At 47.6% G+C, this 20378-nt stretch overlaps 1 protein-coding gene across 1 annotated transcript in view; it reads left to right on the forward strand.

Moving 5' to 3' along the window:
• The window catches only part of C7 (complement C7), a 103330-nt gene that overhangs the window by 53441 nt on the left and 29511 nt on the right, over nucleotides 1–20378 (forward strand). The window contains exons 11-12 of the mRNA XM_056545875.1: nucleotides 759–987; nucleotides 4136–4313. Of these exons, the coding sequence (XP_056401850.1) occupies nucleotides 759–987; nucleotides 4136–4313 (407 nt within the window). The remainder of the gene's footprint in view (nucleotides 1–758; nucleotides 988–4135; nucleotides 4314–20378) is intronic.

Genomic DNA, 20378 nt, shown 5'->3' on the forward strand with positions numbered 1-20378 from the left:
CTGACAACAGTGCTCTCTACTGACATCTCTGTCCGTGTCAGGAACTGTCCAGATTAGAATCATATCCCCATCAAAAACCTCTCCTTCTCTGGACAGTTCCTGACATGGACAGAGGTGTCAGCAGAGAGCACTGTGGTCAGACTGGAAAGAACTACACACATTTTCTGAAGTATATCTTTAGTATATAGCAGCTGATAAGTACTAGAAGGGTTAAGATTTTTAAATAGAAGTAATTTACAAATCTGTTTAACTTTCTTGCACCAGTTGGTTTGAAAACATTTTTTTTTCCACCGGAGTTCCCCTTTAATAACTCAGAATTCACTAGGTCTTCTAAAGCATTGGTCCCCCAACCCCATCCTCAAGACCCATCTACATTCAGTTTTTTTTCCAGTTAGTCCATTGGGATAGAACAGGGAAAAATGTCAATCCTGGATTGTTTGTGGGCCTTGAGGAATGGGTTGGGGACCACAGAGTTCATATCGGTTCCTCTCTATTTAAATGTTTTGTTGCACATGGAGTCTCGAATACCCACCCAATACATCAACTATGAAGGCTGTTATGATAGTATTGTAAAATCAGAAACAGCGCCACACTTGCCCACAGGTTGCATGTGGTACTGCAGTTCACTTCAATAGAGCTGAGCTGCAATTCCAGACCGTGAACTGATTTTGAAGAAAGCGGCCATGTTTTTCTAATCTTGGAAAATATAAGTAAGCCCAGTAGATGTAACGTTTTCCTTATTTGCTTTTTCTTTTCAGCTTGCCCCCTTATATGAGTTGGTGAAAGAAGTGCCATGCTACTCGGTTAAAAGACTGTACCTGAAACGAGCCATAGAGGAGTATTTGAATGAGGACAGTCCATGTCGGTGTAAACCATGCCAAAACAAAGGACTGCCACTCATCGAGGGCACAAAGTGCGTGTGCCACTGTAGGCCGTACACTTCTGGCTCCGCTTGTGAAAAGGGCATCCTGGTGGACGAGCAACCTGGTACGATTCACACGTATTGTACAAAAAAGCAAACATCCGCAATATCTGTGTTGTGTCCTTGTAGAGTCTTTTTGGGCTCCTAACTGTAGTATTACCTGACGTGCACAGAGAGCGGCCCTGCAATATGGGGTCTGTGGATTAAATTCAGGCAAGTTTCTTTATTTAGGTCCATCAAGACGAACCAATCCAAAATTCCTCCCAGTGTTTAACCCTCAGGGCCGGCTTTGCCTATAGGCACAATAGGCAGCTGCCTAGAGAGCACTCTTGATGGGGGCGCCGCTCTGCTTGCAGCAATAACATCTGGAAGTGCACAATTTAAAGACTGCTGATCTAGTGTAAAAAAAGAGGGGTCCTGCAGAAAAAAGGGTCTCATAGACTGTTGTAGTTCCATGTAAATTTAGGTTTTGCGTTTTTACTTTTTTTTTTTATTTAATTGAAATGTAATTAAATAAACGAAAACTACTGTAAACACCATTCATGCATATGAGGGAAACATGAATAAATTGAAAAGGCAAATATAACCCCCCAAAGTCCATGAAATGGACAGTATAAAATGTAGTTAAAGGGGTACTCCGGTGCAGAAAATCTTATCCCCTATCCACAGGATACGGAATAGGTGTCTGATCGCCGGGGGGCCTGACCGGTGGAACCCCCGCGATCTGCTGCTCGGCACCTCGGCTCTCTCCATCTATGGAGCGACCTCGGCGTGTAAAGCGTCCATGCATCTCTATGTATTGGAGAGCCGGAGATAGAGCGTTCCTGTATTTCCGCCTCTCCCATAGAGATACATGGAGGGACGTGTCGTCATCGCTTAGTTCGGTGGTCAACAGCAAATCCGTACACGGAGCTGATGTTTCTCCATGCATGGAGAGAGTCAGGGTGCCAGCAGGAGATCGCAAGGGTCGGACCCCCGCACGATCAGACACTTAGGAATGAGATGTCCTGCACCAGAGCACACCTTTATAGCTGTCATATGACAGAAAAAAAAAATATTCTATATATTACTCACTAGTCATGCAGATGCTTCTGTATCTGGCTCACAAATTCTCTGTTCTACCGCTCATTCATTCTGACATCCACTGCTCAGGAAGGGATAGGCCAGAGGCAAGCACTAAGCCCACCCTCACTCACCATGCATTCACTTCCTTCCTGAGTCTGCTGTGCTGGGTGCAGGCTGCTTTTTAATCCCCTTCTCTCTGGTCTTATGCTTCAGTCTGATAGGGCAGGAGTGAGCACAGAGAAGTGCTAGTTCCGCCCTCACTTACTGGACTTTGTCCCTGCCTGTTCTTCAGCTGGGTCAAAGATGATGCTGCAATCGGACAGGATTATACTTTGGAAGGAATGGGGACACCTAGTGGCCTTTTTTTTTATGAGCCATGATTTTTATATTTATTTTGATGTAAATTAGAAAGGTTCATGTTTTGCCCAGATTAAAAACATATACGGTAATCTAATTTTTTTTATCTGACAGTGCCCATTAAAAAAAAAGTATGGGGAAACGCATTTCAATCTATTTATAAACATTGGGCGCCAAATTTTTCTTTCATATTGAGAAAGTCGTCACTTTCAGCTGTTTATCCGAAATGGATCTTTCTATTTTTTTATTTTTTTAACAACCCAAGTTATTTATTAACTTTTCACCATGTTTTTTGGCATCGTTTTTTGGTCAATAAATGAAAATCCGCTTGGTTATATTGGCGCACTCTCTCCCATGCCCAATACACCAAATGTTACCAACATGTGAACAGAACATTCATGAATATGAGGGAAAACTCTATAGAAATTCACTATGAAAAGGGGAAAAAAACTATTTAAATATTAATATACCAAGGCCTTTATCTCTGAGAACTTAGATTTCTTATTTTTTTGGTCTTTTTTTTTTTTTTTTTCTGTGCTTTGAACTTGTGAGACATGATACCTATAAAGACACATTAGAGATGTACCGGAGCACCTATGCGTGCCGAATGTGACGGCGGATACAAAAGGGAAATATATGTCCCAAAATGGCCCGAAATGAAATATAAATCCTCAGAGAATAGACACCTTTTCCTGCTTTGTGACAATGTGAACACATACGGCTACCATGAAGAAGTGCGGTTTAGCTCTTTGCTATAACAAGTGTCTGTAGTGGAGGCTCCATTAATCCTACGCTTTATCCAAGTGATAAAAACGCGTCACCTTTGTGGGCTGCTGCGGGTACTGAGAAGGATTATATATATATAAGGTGACTTTAGTACTTACCTTCCAGACAGTAATGGACATGCTTAGGAAGAATCTGTGCTTGTGTTGGTGGTAAATGGCTATATTGTGAGTCCCCATCACGCTGCTGCTTTCTTATTGTGAAATGGCTATATGTTGGAGTTCCCTCCCTCCAACTACAAGTCCCAGGATCACTCATTTTTAAGGTGACTTTTTCTCCCTCCTACACATTAGTCACCCCACCCATTTCCGCACAGCTTGAGCTCCCTTCTGTGCGTGCTGTGCTTGAAACTACAATTCCCTGCAGCCCTGTGGAGAATGATCTCCCTCCCACCCAGCGGTCGCTCCACACCATGAAAGCACAGACAGGCTCCCTTTCAACACCTGACTAGTAAAGTAATGTCTCAGGCCGCACTGCAACTTGGGAAAAGCCCAAGACAACACTCCTTTTGTATGCTGCTAAAAAATGAACATCGGGGCAAAGATCAAATAAGAATTGCGGGACCACTATTAAACACAGGTACAGAAACTATAGTATGAACTACAAAAACTTTACAGCACCTTTAGCACAATCATAAAAAAAAATCCCGGAATAGCTGCAGTGAGCTGTAATAACAGGAATATCCACTACTAAATATAATGTGCTGTGCAGATCAGGGATGCTGGTTGGAGAACCCCTTTAAGATTTTCTGATTACCTTACATGCAAAAATATAAATTCTACATATTTTTGTGCACTATGAAGTTATTATGTATAGAGCAGTGTTTCCCAACAGGGTACCTCCAGGTGTTGCAAAACTACAACTCCCAGCATGCCCGGACAGCCGGGCATGCTGGGAGTTGTAATTTTGCAACAGCTTGAGGCGCCCTGGTTGAGGAAAAACTAGTATAAACCATCCCCATTTGGAGGCATCCACCTTTATTGTTTATTTTCTCCCTTTTTCTTGAAGGAGTTATTGATGGTAACTGGGGCTGCTGGACATCATGGAGTACCTGTGCTGGGAGAGCTGGGAGGCGAGTGAGGAGCCGCGTGTGTAATAACCCTGCCCCTGCCGGCGGCGGGAAGAGCTGTATTGGTGACTCAATAGAAAGTGAAAAATGTGAAGAGGATGAGATAGAACATTTACGGTACATTTTGTCCTATTGCTGATCTCTGAAATCTATCTGTTTTATTTGGGTTGGGTTAAGACATACTGGGGCCTTGGATAAAGGTATCTCCTGGGTGCAGTAGTTCCTGAGATTTATTATCTCCTTGGGTGCAGTAACTCCTGGGGTCCTGTATTTGTGTGGTGTACTACTGGGGGGGGATGTACCATTCGTGACGCCAGGGTAATGTTAACCACCACGCTCCAAGGTTTAGACAATTCTCCTGGCTAAGCCCTGGGGACAATAGAGAACACAGATGCAGGGTTACAAGAAACTATATTTTACTGAGGTAGGAATGATGGTAAAATTCTTTACAGTACAGATTAGAGCAGGGGAAGTGCAGAGTAACCCTTGGGAGAATGTTGCCTTGCTTGGACTTGTAGTTGCTTTGCTTGACTGTGTGGTGGCCCAGTACAGGATGGTGCTTCCCCATACCCTTCTCCTGCACTGTCAGGCAGAGCCCCTTTATGTCCCCAGGACCCCCTTCAGTGTTATCTCCTATGTACATATGCTATATGTTAAAAGTGTAATGCTTCTTTAAGTACTGTGACCATGTGCTTGTTGCCCAGTAGGCACTAGTGACCAGGTGACCCTTTAAGTGACCTATGGGCTCTTTGCTAGACACCCCTATAAAAACCAGGGGTGGATCTACAATCTCTCTCTTCCAGCATTCTTGCTCCTGCTGAGGTCCAGTGCAGTTGTCTTATAGTGTGTCCGGAGCATTGGAGGCCTTAAGCCTAAAGTCTGCAGCCACAAAGTCAGCTCAAGTAAGCTCAAAGTCATCTTCATGTCAATTGTCAAGTCAGTCAAGTCAAGACTTCTATATAGTCACCATGGCCTGTACTAAAGTGTCTCTACATACTGCAAGTCCCAGCAAGCCTGCAAGGTCCCCCTGTGTCACTGGTCACCTCCTTGGGATAATGGCTGTACTGCATAGACTGTATTACCCGTCTACCCTCAGTAAAGCTACCGTTGGCCATAACTTGGCATAACCTTTGGGTGGTTAAGGCTAAACCACGCCCTGGCATCACGACAAGAAGGGGTTAATAACATCTGCCCCCAGGGTTACAACATCTGCCCTACATTGCAACCCCGCACGCCACAACTGCAGAATTTATACTTTAGTTTTAGACCTGTGACAACCCGCGCTGACTTTATACTGGCTGGAGAATATTCCACCGGAGCTTCTAGCTTATCACCAGGCTTTAAACTGTATCTGTGTGATGGGGTTCTTGGAAACAGAGTACCTGTCACCAAATAAACTTTTCTAAACTAACTCAGGCTATGTTCCCTAACTACTCATAACACAAGTGGGCGTTTCCCAGCAGCCATGACATCACTGAAGACTGCGGGGGACCACTTTCGCCATCACATCTTTGCGGCGCTGTGATGAATGGAAGACCTCAGGCTCTGGACAGCTTTCAGTGATGCCTTGTGTAGCTTTCAGTCTGTGCAGCTTTTAGTGAGGCTCTGTGCAGTTTTCAGTCTGTGCAGCTTTTAGTGAGGCTCTGTGCAGTTTTCAGTCTGTGCAGCTTTCAGTCTGTGCAGCTTTCAGTGAGGCTCTGTACAGAAGTCAATCAAACTAAGTGCATAGAGAAGCACTTCCTTAGTTTGGTCCCCTGCCAGGCCAGGAGGAGACTAAACTCACTGTAATAATTGCAGCAGAGACCAGAAAATAGCCACCAAGTGGCCGATTTTTCTATTACATTTTAAACATATTTATGTTGATAAGCTTAACCTGTAAGTTTACGCCCTGAGTCCCGGTCCTGCGATATAACGCGGGGTCACACAGTGACCCCGCATCATATCGCGGCGGGCCCGGCGTCATAGTGAAGCCGGGACCCGCCGCTAATAGCGGGCAGCACTGATCGCGGTGCCGCGCACTATTAACCCTTTAGCCGCGCGGCTCAGCTTTGAGCGTCCGGCTAGCTCAGGGAGCTGTTCGGGATCGCCGCGTCATCCCGAACAGCTGTAGCACAGGAGGAGGTCTCTTACCTTCTCCTGCTGTCCGATCGCCGAATGAATGCTTCAAGCCTGAGATCCAGGCTTGAGCATTCAATCGCCGAAAACACTGATTGATCCATTCCTATGGAGATGCATCAATCAGTGTTAAAGATCAGTAAATACAATGTTATAGCCCCCTATAGGAGCTATAATATTGCATTAAAAAAGTGTTAAAAAAATCATTAACCCTTTCAATTATCCCTTCCCCTAATAAAAGTTTGAATCACCCGGCATTTCCAAGAATAAAAAAAAAAAACAGTGTAAATAAAAAATAAACATATGTGGTATCGCCGCGTGCGGAAATGTCCGAATTATAAAAATATACTGCTTTTTAAACTGCACGTTCAATGGCGTACGCGCAAAAAAATTCCAAAGTCCATAAAAAGTGATCAAAAAGTCTGATCAGAACAAAAGTGGTACCGCTAAAAAATTCAGATCACGACGCAAAAAATGAGTCCTCATCGCGCCCTGAACACAGAAAAATAAAAAAGTTATAGGGGTCAGAAAATGACAATTTTAAACATATAAATTTTCCTGCATGTATTCATGATTTTTTTCTGAAGTGATACAAAATCAAACCTATATAAGTAGGGTATCATTTTAACCGTATGGACCAAGAGAATAAAGATAAAGTGTCATTTTTGCCGAAAAATGTACTACGTAAAAACGGAAGTGCCCAAAACTTATAAAACAGTGTTTTTTCATCAATTTTCTCGCACATTGAGTTTTTTTCCCGTTTCACCGTAGATTTTTGGGTAAAATGACTGATGTCATTACAAAGTAGAATTAGTGACACAAAAAATAAGCCATGATATAGAATTTTAGGTGAAAATTTTAAAGAGTTATGATTTTTTAAAGTTAAGGAGGAAAAATTGAAAATGAAGAAACGGAAAAAGCCCGGGTCCTTAAAGGGTTAAAAGCAAGTGAATGGGAAAGTGTCTGCTAGTTACACAAGGAACACTATACGAAACGTTTTATTTGGTGACAGGTACTCTGATAACACAAAATGGCAGCATAACAAAATACAAATTACCCTGCAGTAGTGGGCACAGAGCATTGACACTGGAAGTTCCCCCAGGTACCGTTTACAGGACAGGACAACATCCTGTACTTAGTCACCACATTTGAAGGGGTGGGGTGGGGTGGGAGTGCAGTACTTCCTGGGATACTTTATTTTCTGGGGTGCAGCCTCTCCTAGGTTTCCGTGTCTCCTGTGGCACTGTATTTTCTGGGGTGCAGTATCTACAGGGGGTTAAGCATATTCTGGGGTGCAGTATTTTTTATGGCCGATAATTCCCTGGTTTGCAGTATTTCCTCAGTGCTCCATTTCTTGGGGTACAGTGGTTCCTAGGGTGCAGTATGTCTTGAGGTTTAGCATCTTATTAGGTGTGGGATATTCTGAGGTGCTATATTGGCTAGGGTTCAGCATCTCCTGGGATGCAGTTTTCTGGGGCGCAGTATTTCCTGGAGGCTACAATGTCCTGGGGGTAATATATGCCGGCATACAGACTCCGCTGAGGCTCATCATCTCATGGGATTTATCATTTCCTACGGTTCAACCTATTTTGTGGTTCAACTTGTTCTGGGGGGAAGCATTTTCTGAGGTGCAGCATTACCTAGGGTGCAGTATTTCCTATGATGCCATGTCTCCTGCGGTGCAGCATCACTTGGTATACAGTATTTCCTATAATGTCATCTCTCCTGCGGTGCAGCATCACTTGGTATACAGTATTTCCCGTGATGCCATGTCTCCTGGGGTGCAGCATCACTTGGTATACAGTATTTCCCGTGATGCCATGTCTCCTGGGGTGCAGCATCACTTGGTATACAGTATTTCCCGTGATGCCATGTCTCCTGGGGTGCAGCATCACTTGGTATACAGTATTTCCCGTGATGCCATGTCTCCTGGGGTGCTGCATCACTTGGTATACAGTATTTCCTATGATGCCATGTCTCCTGGGGTGCAGCATCACTTGGTATACAGTATTTCCCGTGATGTCATATCTCCTGGGGTGCAGCATCACTTGGTATACAGTATTTCCCGTGATGCCATGTCTCCTGGGGTGCAGCATCACTTGGTATACAGTATTTCCCATGATGCCATGTCTCCTGGGGTGCAGCATCACTTGGTATACAGTATTTCCCATGATGCCATGTCTCCTGGGGTGCAGCATCACTTGGTATACAGTATTTCCCGTGATGCCATGTCTCCTGGGGTGCAGCATCACTTGGTATACAGTATTTCCCGTGATGCCATGTCTCCTGGGGTGCAGCATCACTTGGTATACAGTATTTCCCGTGATGCCATGCCTCCTGGGGTGCAGCATCACTTGGTATACAGTATTTCCCGTGATGCCATGTCTCCTGGGGTGCAGCATCACTTGGTATACAGTATTTCCCGTGATGCCATGTCTCCTGGGGTGCAGCATCACTTGGTATACAGTATTTCCCGGGATGCCATGTCTCCTGGGGTGCAGCATCACTTGGTATACAGTATTTCCCATGATGCCATGTCTCCTGGGGTGCAGCATCACTTGGTATACAGTATTTCCCGTGATGCCATGTCTCCTGGGGTGCAGCATCACTTGGTATACAGTATTTCCCGTGATACCATGTCTCCTGGGGTGCAGCATCACTTGGTATACAGTATTTCCCGTGATGCCATGTCTCCTGGGGTGCAGCATCACTTGGTATACAGTATTTCCCGTGATGCCATGTCTCCTGGGGTGCAGCATCACTTGGTATACAGTATTTCCCGGGATGCCATGTCTCCTGGGGTGCAGCATCACTTGGTATACAGTATTTCCCATGATGCCATGTCTCCTGGGGTGCAGCATCACTTGGTATACAGTATTTCCCGTGATGCCATGTCTCCTGGGGTGCAGCATCACTTGGTATACAGTATTTCCCGTGATACCATGTCTCCTGGGGTGCTGCATCACTTGGTATACAGTATTTCCCGGGATGCCATGTCTCCTGGGGTGCAGCATCACTTGGTATACAGTATTTCCCGTGATGCCATGTCTCCTGGGGTGCAGCATCACTTGGTATACAGTATTTCCCGTGATGCCATGTCTCCTGGGGTGCAGCATCACTTGGTATACAGTATTTCCCGTGATGCCATGTCTCCTGGGGTGCAGCATCACTTGGTATACAGTATTTCCCGTGATGCCATGTCTCACCAGGATCACTTGGTATACAGTATTTCCCGTGATGCCATGTCTCCTGGGGTGCAGCATCACTTGGTATACAGTATTTCCCATGATGCCATGTCTCCTGGGGTGCAGCATCACTTGGTATATAGTATTTCCTATGATGCCATGTCTCCTGGGGTGCAGCATCACTTGGTATACAGTATTTCCCGTGATGCCATGTCTCACCAGGATCACTTGGTATACAGTATTTCCCGTGATGCCATGTCTCCTGGGGTGCAGCATCACTTGGTATACAGTATTTCCCGTGATACCATGTCTCCTGGGGTGCAGCATCACTTGGTATACAGTATTTCCCATGATGCCATGTCTCCTGGGGTGCAGCATCACTTGGTATACAGTATTTCCCGTGATGCCATGTCTCCTGGGGTGCAGCATCACTTGGTATACAGTATTTCCCGTGATGCCATGTCTCCTGGGGTGCAGCATCACTTGGTATACAGTATTTCCCGTGATGCCATGTCTCCTGGGGTGCAGCATCACTTGGTATACAGTATTTCCCGTGATGCCATGTCTCACCAGGATCACTTGGTATACAGTATTTCCCGTGATGCCATGTCTCCTGGGGTGCAGCATCACTTGGTATACAGTATTTCCCATGATGCCATGTCTCCTGGGGTGCAGCATCACTTGGTATATAGTATTTCCTATGATGCCATGTCTCCTGGGGTGCAGCATCACTTGGTATACAGTATTTCCCGGGATGCCATGTCTCCTGGGGTGCAGCATCACTTGGTATACAGTATTTCCCGTGATGCCATGTCTCCTGGGGTGCACCATCACTTGGTATACAGTATTCCCCGTGATGCCATGTCTCCTGGGGTGCAGCATCACTTGGTATACAGTATTTCCCGTGATGTCATGTCTCCTGGGGTGCAGCATCACTTGGTATACAGTATTTCCCGTGATGCCATGTCTCCTGGGGTGCAGCATCACTTGGTATACAGTATTTCCCGTGATGCCATGTCTCCTGGGGTGCAGCATCACTTGGTATACAGTATTTCCCGTGATGCCATGTCTCCTGGGGTGCAGCATCACTTGGTATACAGTATTTCCCGTGATGCCATCTCTCCTGGGGTGCAGCATCACTTGGTATACAGTATTTCCCGTGATGCCATGTCTCCTGGGGTGCAGGATCACTTGGTATACAGTATTTCCCGTGATGCCATGTCTCCTGGGGTGCAGCATCACTTGGTATACAGTATTTCCCATGATGCCATGTCTCCTGGGGTGCAGCATCACTTGGTATACAGCATTTCCCGGGATGCCATGTCTCCTGGGGTGCAGCATCACTTGGTATACAGTATTTCCCGGGATGCCATGTCTCCTGGGGTGCACCATCACTTGGTATACAGTATTTCCTATGATGCCATCTCTCCTGGGGTGCAGCATCACTTGGTATACAGTATTTCCTATGATGCCATCTCTCCTGGGGTGCAGCATCACTTGGTATACAGTATTTCCTGTGATGCCATGTCTCCTGGGGTGCAGCATCACTTGGTATACAGTATTTCCCATGATGCCATGTCTCCTGGGGTGCAGCATCACTTGGTATACAGTATTTCCCGTGATGCCATGTCTCCTGGGGTGCAGCATCACTTGGTATACAGTATTTCCTGTGATGCCATGTCTCCTGGGGTGCAGCATCACTTGGTATACAGTATTTCCCATGATGCCATATCTCCTGGGGTGCAGCATCACTTGGTATACAGTATTTCCCGTGATGCCATGTCTCCTGGGGTGCAGCATCACTTGGTATACAGTATTTCCCGTGATGCCATGTCTCCTGGGGTGCAGCATCACTTGGTATACAGTATTTCCCGTGATGCCATGTCTCCTGGGGTGCAGCATCACTTGGTATACAGTATTCCCCGTGATGCCATGTCTCCTGGGGTGCAGCATCACTTGGTATACAGTATTTCCCGTGATGCCATGTCTCCTGGGGTGAAGCATCACTTGGTATACAGTATTTCCCGTGATGCCATGTCTCACCAGGATCACTTGGTATACAGTATTTCCCGTGATGCCATGTCTCCTGGGGTGCAGCATCACTTGGTATACAGTATTTCCCATGATGCCATGTCTCCTGGGGTGCAGCATCACTTGGTATACAGTATTTCCCGGGATGCCATGTCTCCTGGGGTGCAGCATCACTTGGTATACAGTATTTCCCGTGATGCCATCTCTCCTGGGGTGCAGCATCACTTGGTATACAGTATTTCCCGTGATGCCATGTCTCCTGGGGTGCAGCATCACTTGGTATACAGTATTTCCCATGATGCCATGTCTCCTGGGGTGCAGCATCACTTGGTATACAGTATTTCCCGTGATGCCATGTCTCCTGGGGTGCAGCATCACTTGGTATACAGTATTTCCCGTGATGCCATGTCTCCTGGGGTGCAGCATCACTTGGTATACAGTATTTCCCGTGATGCCATGTCTCCTGGGGTGCAGCATCACTTGGTATACAGTATTTCCCGTGATGCCATCTCTCCTGGGGTGCAGCATCACTTGGTATACAGTATTTCCCGTGATGCCATGTCTCCTGGGGTGCAGCATCACTTGGTATACAGTATTTCCCGTGATGCCATGTCTCCTGGGGTGCAGGATCACTTGGTATACAGTATTTCCCGTGATGCCATGTCTCCTGGGGTGCAGCATCACTTGGTATACAGTATTTCCCATGATGCCATGTCTCCTGGGGTGCAGCATCACTTGGTATACAGTATTTCCCGGGATGCCATGTCTCCTGGGGTGCAGCATCACTTGGTATACAGTATTTCCCGGGATGCCATGTCTCCTGGGGTGCACCATCACTTGGTATACAGTATTTCCTATGATGCCATCTCTCCTGGGGTGCAGCATCACTTGGTATACAGTATTTCCTATGATGCCATCTCTCCTGGGGTGCAGCATCACTTGGTATACAGTATTTCCCGTGATGCCATGTCTCCTGGGGTGCACCATCACTTGGTATACAGTATTTCCCGTGATGCCATGTCTCCTGGGGTGCAGCATCACTTGGTATACAGTATTTCCCATGATGCCATGTCTCCTGGGGTGCAGCATCACTTGGTATACAGTATTTCCCGTGATGCCATGTCTCCTGGGGTGCAGCATCACTTGGTATACAGTATTTCCTGTGATGCCATGTCTCCTGGGGTGCAGCATCACTTGGTATACAGTATTTCCCATGATGCCATATCTCCTGGGGTGCAGCATCACTTGGTATACAGTATTTCCCGGGATGCCATGTCTCCTGGGGTGCAGCATCACTTGGTATACAGTATTTCCTGTGATGCCATGTCTCCTGGGGTGCAGCATTACTTGGTATACAGTATTTCCCGTGATGCCATGTCTCCTGGGGTGCAGCATCACTTGGTATACAGTATTTCCTGTGATGCCATGTCTCCTGGGGTGCAGCATCACTTGGTATACAGTATTTCCCGGGATGCCATGTCTCCTGGGGTGCAGCATCACTTGGTATACAGTATTTCCCGTGATGCCATGTCTCCTGGGGTGCAGCATCACTTGGTATACAGTATTTCCCGTGATGCCATGTCTCCTGGGGTGCAGCATCACTTGGTATACAGTATTTCCCGTGATGCCATGTCTCCTGGGGTGCAGCATCACTTGGTATACAGTATTTCCTATGATGCCATGTCTCCTGGGGTGCAGCATCACTTGGTATACAGTATTTCCTATGATGCCATGTCTCCTGGGGTGCAGCATCACTTGGTATACAGTATTTCCTGTGATGCCATGTCTCCTGGGGTGCAGCATCACTTGGTATACAGTATTTCCTATGATGCCATGTCTCCTGGGGTGCAGCATCACTTGGTATACAGTATTCCCCGTGATGCCATGTCTCCTGGGGTGCAGCATCACTTGGTATACAGTATTTCCCGTGATGCCATGTCTCCTGGGGTGAAGCATCACTTGGTATACAGTATTTCCCGTGATGCCATGTCTCCTGGGGTGCAGGATCACTTGGTATACAGTATTTCCCGTGATGCCATGTCTCCTGGGGTGCAGCATCACTTGTATACAGTATTTCCCGTGATGTCATGTCTCCTGGGGTGCAGCATCACTTGGTATACAGTATTTCCCGTGATGCCATGTCTCCTGGGGTGCAGCATCACTTGGTATACAGTATTTCCCGTGATGCCATCTCTCCTGGGGTGCAGCATCACTTAGTATACAGTATTTCCCATGATGCCATGTCTCCTGGGGTGCAGCATCACTTGGTATACAGTATTTCCCGGGATGCCATGTCTCCTGGGGTGCAGCATCACTTGGTATACAGTATTTCCCGTGATGCCATGTCTCCTGGGGTGCACCATCACTTGGTATACAGTATTCCCCGTGATGCCATGTCTCCTGGGGTGCAGCATCACTTGGTATACAGTATTTCCCGTGATGTCATGTCTCCTGGGGTGCAGCATCACTTGGTATACAGTATTTCCCGTGATGCCATGTCTCCTGGGGTGCAGCATCACTTGGTATACAGTATTTCCCGTGATGCCATGTCTCCTGGGGTGCAGCATCACTTGGTATACAGTATTTCCCGTGATGCCATCTCTCCTGGGGTGCAGCATCACTTGGTATACAGTATTTCCCGTGATGCCATGTCTCCTGGGGTGCAGCATCACTTGGTATACAGTATTTCCCGTGATGCCATGTCTCCTGGGGTGCAGGATCACTTGGTATACAGTATTTCCCGTGATGCCATGTCTCCTGGGGTGCACCATCACTTGGTATACAGTATTTCCCGTGATGCCATGTCTCCTGGGGTGCAGCATCACTTGATATACAGTATTTCCCGTGATGCCATGTCTCCTGGGGTGCAGCATCACTTGGTATACAGTATTTCCTGTGATGCCATGTCTCCTGGGGTGCAGCATCACTTGGTATACAGTATTTCCTATGATGCCATCTCTCCTGGGGTGCAGCATCACTTGGTATACAGTATTTCCTATGATGCCATCTCTCCTGGGGTGCAGCATCACTTGGTATACAGTATTTCCTGTGATGCCATGTCTCCTGGGGTGCAGCATCACTTGGTATACAGTATTTCCTGTGATGCCATGTCTCCTGGGGTGCAGCATCACTTGGTATACAGTATTTCCCGTGATGTCATGTCTCCTGGGGTGCAGCATCACTTGGTATACAGTATTTCCTGTGATGCCATGTCTCCTGGGGTGCAGCATCACTTGGTATACAGTATTTCCCGGGATGCCATGTCTCCTGGGGTGCAGCATCACTTGGTATACAGTATTTCCCGTGATACCATGTCTCCTGGGGTGCAGCATCACTTGGTATACAGTATTTCCCGTGATGCCATGTCTCCTGGGGTGCAGCATCACTTGGTATACAGTATTTCCCGTGATGCCATGTCTCCTGGGGCGCAGCATCACTTGGTATACAGTATTTCCCATGATGCCACATCTCCTGGGGTGCAGCATCACTTGGTATACAGTATTTCCCGTGATGCCATGTCTCCTGGGGTGCAGCATCACTTGGTATACAGTATTTCCCGTGATGTCATGTCTCCTGGGGTGCAGCATCACTTGGTATACAGTATTTCCCATGATGCCATGTCTCCTGGGGTGCAGCATCACTTGGTATACAGTATTTCCTATGATGCCATCTCTCCTGGGGTGCAGCATCACTTGGTATACAGTATTTCCCGTGATGCCATGTCTCCTGGGGTGCAGCATCACTTGGTATACAGTATTTCCCGTGATGCCATGTCTCCTGGGGTGCAGGATCGCTTGGTATACAGTATTTCCCGTGATGCCATGTCTCCTGGGGTGCACCATCACTTGGTATACAGTATTCCCCGTGATGCCATGTCTCCTGGGGTGCACCATCACTTGGTATACAGTATTTCCCGTGATGTCATGTCTCCTGGGGTGCAGCATCACTTGGTATACAGTATTTCCTGTGATGCCATGTCTCCTGGGGTGCAGCATCACTTGGTATACAGTATTTCCCGTGATGTCATGTCTCCTGGGGTGCAGCATCACTTGGTATACAGTATTTCCCGTGATGCCATGTCTCCTGGGGTGCAGCATCACTTGGTATACAGTATTTCCCGTGATGCCATGTCTCCTGGGGTGCAGCATCACTTGGTATACAGTATTTCCCGTGATGCCATGTCTCCTGGGGTGCAGCATCACTTGGTATACAGTATTTCCCGTGATGCCATCTCTCCTGGGGTGCAGCATCACTTGGTATACAGTATTTCCCGTGATGCCATGTCTCCTGGGGTGCAGGATCACTTGGTATACAGTATTTCCCGTGATGCCATGTCTCCTGGGGTGCAGCATCACTTGGTATACAGTATTTCCCATGATGCCATGTCTCCTGGGGTGCAGCATCACTTGGTATACAGCATTTCCCGGGATGCCATGTCTCCTGGGGTGCAGCATCACTTGGTATACAGTATTTCCCGGGATGCCATGTCTCCTGGGGTGCACCATCACTTGGTATACAGTATTTCCTATGATGCCATCTCTCCTGGGGTGCAGCATCACTTGGTATACAGTATTTCCTATGATGCCATCTCTCCTGGGGTGCAGCATCACTTGGTATACAGTATTTCCTGTGATGCCATGTCTCCTGGGGTGCAGCATCACTTGGTATACAGTATTTCCCATGATGCCATGTCTCCTGGGGTGCAGCATCACTTGGTATACAGTATTTCCCGTGATGCCATGTCTCCTGGGGTGCAGCATCACTTGGTATACAGTATTTCCTGTGATGCCATGTCTCCTGGGGTGCAGCATCACTTGGTATACAGTATTTCCCGGGATGCCATGTCTCCTGGGGTGCAGCATCACTTGGTATACAGTATTTCCCGGGATGCCATGTCTCCTGGGGTGCACCATCACTTGGTATACAGTATTTCCTATGATGCCATCTCTCCTGGGGTGCAGCATCACTTGGTATACAGTATTTCCCGTGATGCCATGTCTCCTGGGGTGCAGCATCACTTGGTATACAGTATTTCCCGTGATGCCATGTCTCCTGGGGTGCAGCATCACTTGGTATACAGTATTTCCTATGATGCCATCTCTCCTGGGGTGCAGCATCACTTGGTATACAGTATTTCCCGGGATGCCATGTCTCCTGGGGTGCAGCATCACTTGGTATACAGTATTTCCCGTGATGCCATGTCTCCTGGGGTGCACCATCACTTGGTATACAGTATTTCCCGTGATGCCATGTCTCCTGGGGTGCAGCATCACTTGGTATACAGTATTTCCCATGATGCCATGTCTCCTGGGGTGCAGCATCACTTGGTATACAGTATTTCCCGTGATGCCATGTCTCCTGGGGTGCAGCATCACTTGGTATACAGTATTTCCCATGATGCCATATCTCCTGGGGTGCAGCATCACTTGGTATACAGTATTTCCTGTGATGCCATGTCTCCTGGGGTGCAGCATTACTTGGTATACAGTATTTCCCGTGATGCCATGTCTCCTGGGGTGCAGCATCACTTGGTATACAGTATTTCCTGTGATGCCATGTCTCCTGGGGTGCAGCATCACTTGGTATACAGTATTTCCCGGGATGCCATGTCTCCTGGGGTGCAGCATCACTTGGTATACAGTATTTCCCGTGATGCCATGTCTCCTGGGGTGCAGCATCACTTGGTATACAGTATTTCCCGTGATGCCATGTCTCCTGGGGTGCAGCATCACTTGGTATACAGTATTTCCCGTGATGCCATGTCTCCTGGGGTGCAGCATCACTTGGTATACAGTATTTCCTATGATGCCATGTCTCCTGGGGTGCAGCATCACTTGGTATACAGTATTTCCTATGATGCCATGTCTCCTGGGGTGCAGCATCACTTGGTATACAGTATTTCCTGTGATGCCATGTCTCCTGGGGTGCAGCATCACTTGGTATACAGTATTCCCCGTGATGCCATGTCTCCTGGGGTGCAGCATCACTTGGTATACAGTATTTCCCGTGATGCCATGTCTCCTGGGGTGAAGCATCACTTGGTATACAGTATTTCCCGTGATGCCATGTCTCCTGGGGTGCAGGATCACTTGGTATACAGTATTTCCCGTGATGCCATGTCTCCTGGGGTGCAGCATCACTTGTATACAGTATTTCCCGTGATGTCATGTCTCCTGGGGTGCAGCATCACTTGGTATACAGTATTTCCCGTGATGCCATGTCTCCTGGGGTGCAGCATCACTTGGTATACAGTATTTCCCGTGATGCCATCTCTCCTGGGGTGCAGCATCACTTGGTATACAGTATTTCCCATGATGCCATGTCTCCTGGGGTGCAGCATCACTTGGTATACAGTATTTCCCGTGATGCCATCTCTCCTGGGGTGCAGCATCACTTGGTATACAGTATTTCCCGTGATGCCATGTCTCCTGGGGTGCAGCATCACTTGGTATACAGTATTTCCCGTGATGCCATGTCTCCTGGGGTGCAGGATCACTTGGTATACAGTATTTCCCGTGATGCCATGTCTCCTGGGGTGCACCATCACTTGGTATACAGTATTTCCCGTGATGCCATGTCTCCTGGGGTGCAGCATCACTTGATATACAGTATTTCCCGTGATGCCATGTCTCCTGGGGTGCAGCATCACTTGGTATACAGTATTTCCTGTGATGCCATGTCTCCTGGGGTGCAGCATCACTTGGTATACAGTATTTCCTATGATGCCATCTCTCCTGGGGTGCAGCATCACTTGGTATACAGTATTTCCTATGATGCCATCTCTCCTGGGGTGCAGCATCACTTGGTATACAGTATTTCCTGTGATGCCATGTCTCCTGGGGTGCAGCATCACTTGGTATACAGTATTTCCTGTGATGCCATGTCTCCTGGGGTGCAGCATCACTTGGTATACAGTATTTCCCGTGATGTCATGTCTCCTGGGGTGCAGCATCACTTGGTATACAGTATTTCCTGTGATGCCATGTCTCCTGGGGTGCAGCATCACTTGGTATACAGTATTTCCCGGGATGCCATGTCTCCTGGGGTGCAGCATCACTTGGTATACAGTATTTCCCGTGATACCATGTCTCCTGGGGTGCAGCATCACTTGGTATACAGTATTTCCCGTGATGCCATGTCTCCTGGGGTGCAGCATCACTTGGTATACAGTATTTCCCGTGATGCCATGTCTCCTGGGGCGCAGCATCACTTGGTATACAGTATTTCCCATGATGCCACATCTCCTGGGGTGCAGCATCACTTGGTATACAGTATTTCCCGTGATGCCATGTCTCCTGGGGTGCAGCATCACTTGGTATACAGTATTTCCCGTGATGTCATGTCTCCTGGGGTGCAGCATCACTTGGTATACAGTATTTCCCATGATGCCATGTCTCCTGGGGTGCAGCATCACTTGGTATACAGTATTTCCTATGATGCCATCTCTCCTGGGGTGCAGCATCACTTGGTATACAGTATTTCCCGTGATGCCATGTCTCCTGGGGTGCAGCATCACTTGGTATACAGTATTTCCCGTGATGCCATGTCTCCTGGGGTGCAGGATCGCTTGGTATACAGTATTTCCCGTGATGCCATGTCTCCTGGGGTGCACCATCACTTGGTATACAGTATTCCCCGTGATGCCATGTCTCCTGGGGTGCAGCATCACTTGGTATACAGTATTTCCCGTGATGTCATGTCTCCTGGGGTGCAGCATCACTTGGTATACAGTATTTCCCGTGATGCCATGTCTCCTGGGGTGCAGCATCACTTGGTATACAGTATTTCCGTGATGCCATGTCTCCTGGGGTGCAGCATCACTTGGTATACAGTATTTCCCGTGATGCCATGTCTCCTGGGGTGCAGCATCACTTGGTATACAGTATTTCCCGTGATGCCATCTCTCCTGGGGTGCAGCATCACTTGGTATACAGTATTTCCCGTGATGCCATGTCTCCTGGGGTGCAGGATCACTTGGTATACAGTATTTCCCGTGATGCCATGTCTCCTGGGGTGCAGCATCACTTGGTATACAGTATTTCCCATGATGCCATGTCTCCTGGGGTGCAGCATCACTTGGTATACAGCATTTCCCGGGATGCCATGTCTCCTGGGGTGCAGCATCACTTGGTATACAGTATTTCCCGTGATGCCATGTCTCCTGGGGTGCAGCATCACTTGGTATACAGTATTTCCCGTGATGCCATCTCTCCTGGGGTGCAGCATCACTTGGTATACAGTATTTCCCGTGATGCCATGTCTCCTGGGGTGCAGGATCACTTGGTATACAGTATTTCCCGTGATGCCATGTCTCCTGGGGTGCAGCATCACTTGGTATACAGTATTTCCCATGATGCCATGTCTCCTGGGGTGCAGCATCACTTGGTATACAGCATTTCCCGGGATGCCATGTCTCCTGGGGTGCAGCATCACTTGGTATACAGTATTTCCCGGGATGCCATGTCTCCTGGGGTGCACCATCACTTGGTATACAGTATTTCCTATGATGCCATCTCTCCTGGGGTGCACCATCACTTGGTATACAGTATTTCCTATGATGCCATCTCTCCTGGGGTGCAGCATCACTTGGTATACAGTATTTCCTATGATGCCATCTCTCCTGGGGTGCAGCATCACTTGGTATACAGTATTTCCTGTGATGCCATGTCTCCTGGGGTGCAGCATCACTTGGTATACAGTATTTCCCATGATGCCATGTCTCCTGGGGTGCAGCATCACTTGGTATACAGTATTTCCCGTGATGCCATGTCTCCTGGGGTGCAGCATCACTTGGTATACAGTATTTCCCGTGATGCCATGTCTCCTGGGGTGCAGCATCACTTGGTATACA

The sequence above is a fragment of the Hyla sarda genome, chromosome 1 (genome assembly GCF_029499605.1).
Source record: "Hyla sarda isolate aHylSar1 chromosome 1, aHylSar1.hap1, whole genome shotgun sequence".
Lineage (NCBI taxonomy): Eukaryota > Metazoa > Chordata > Amphibia > Anura > Hylidae > Hyla > Hyla sarda.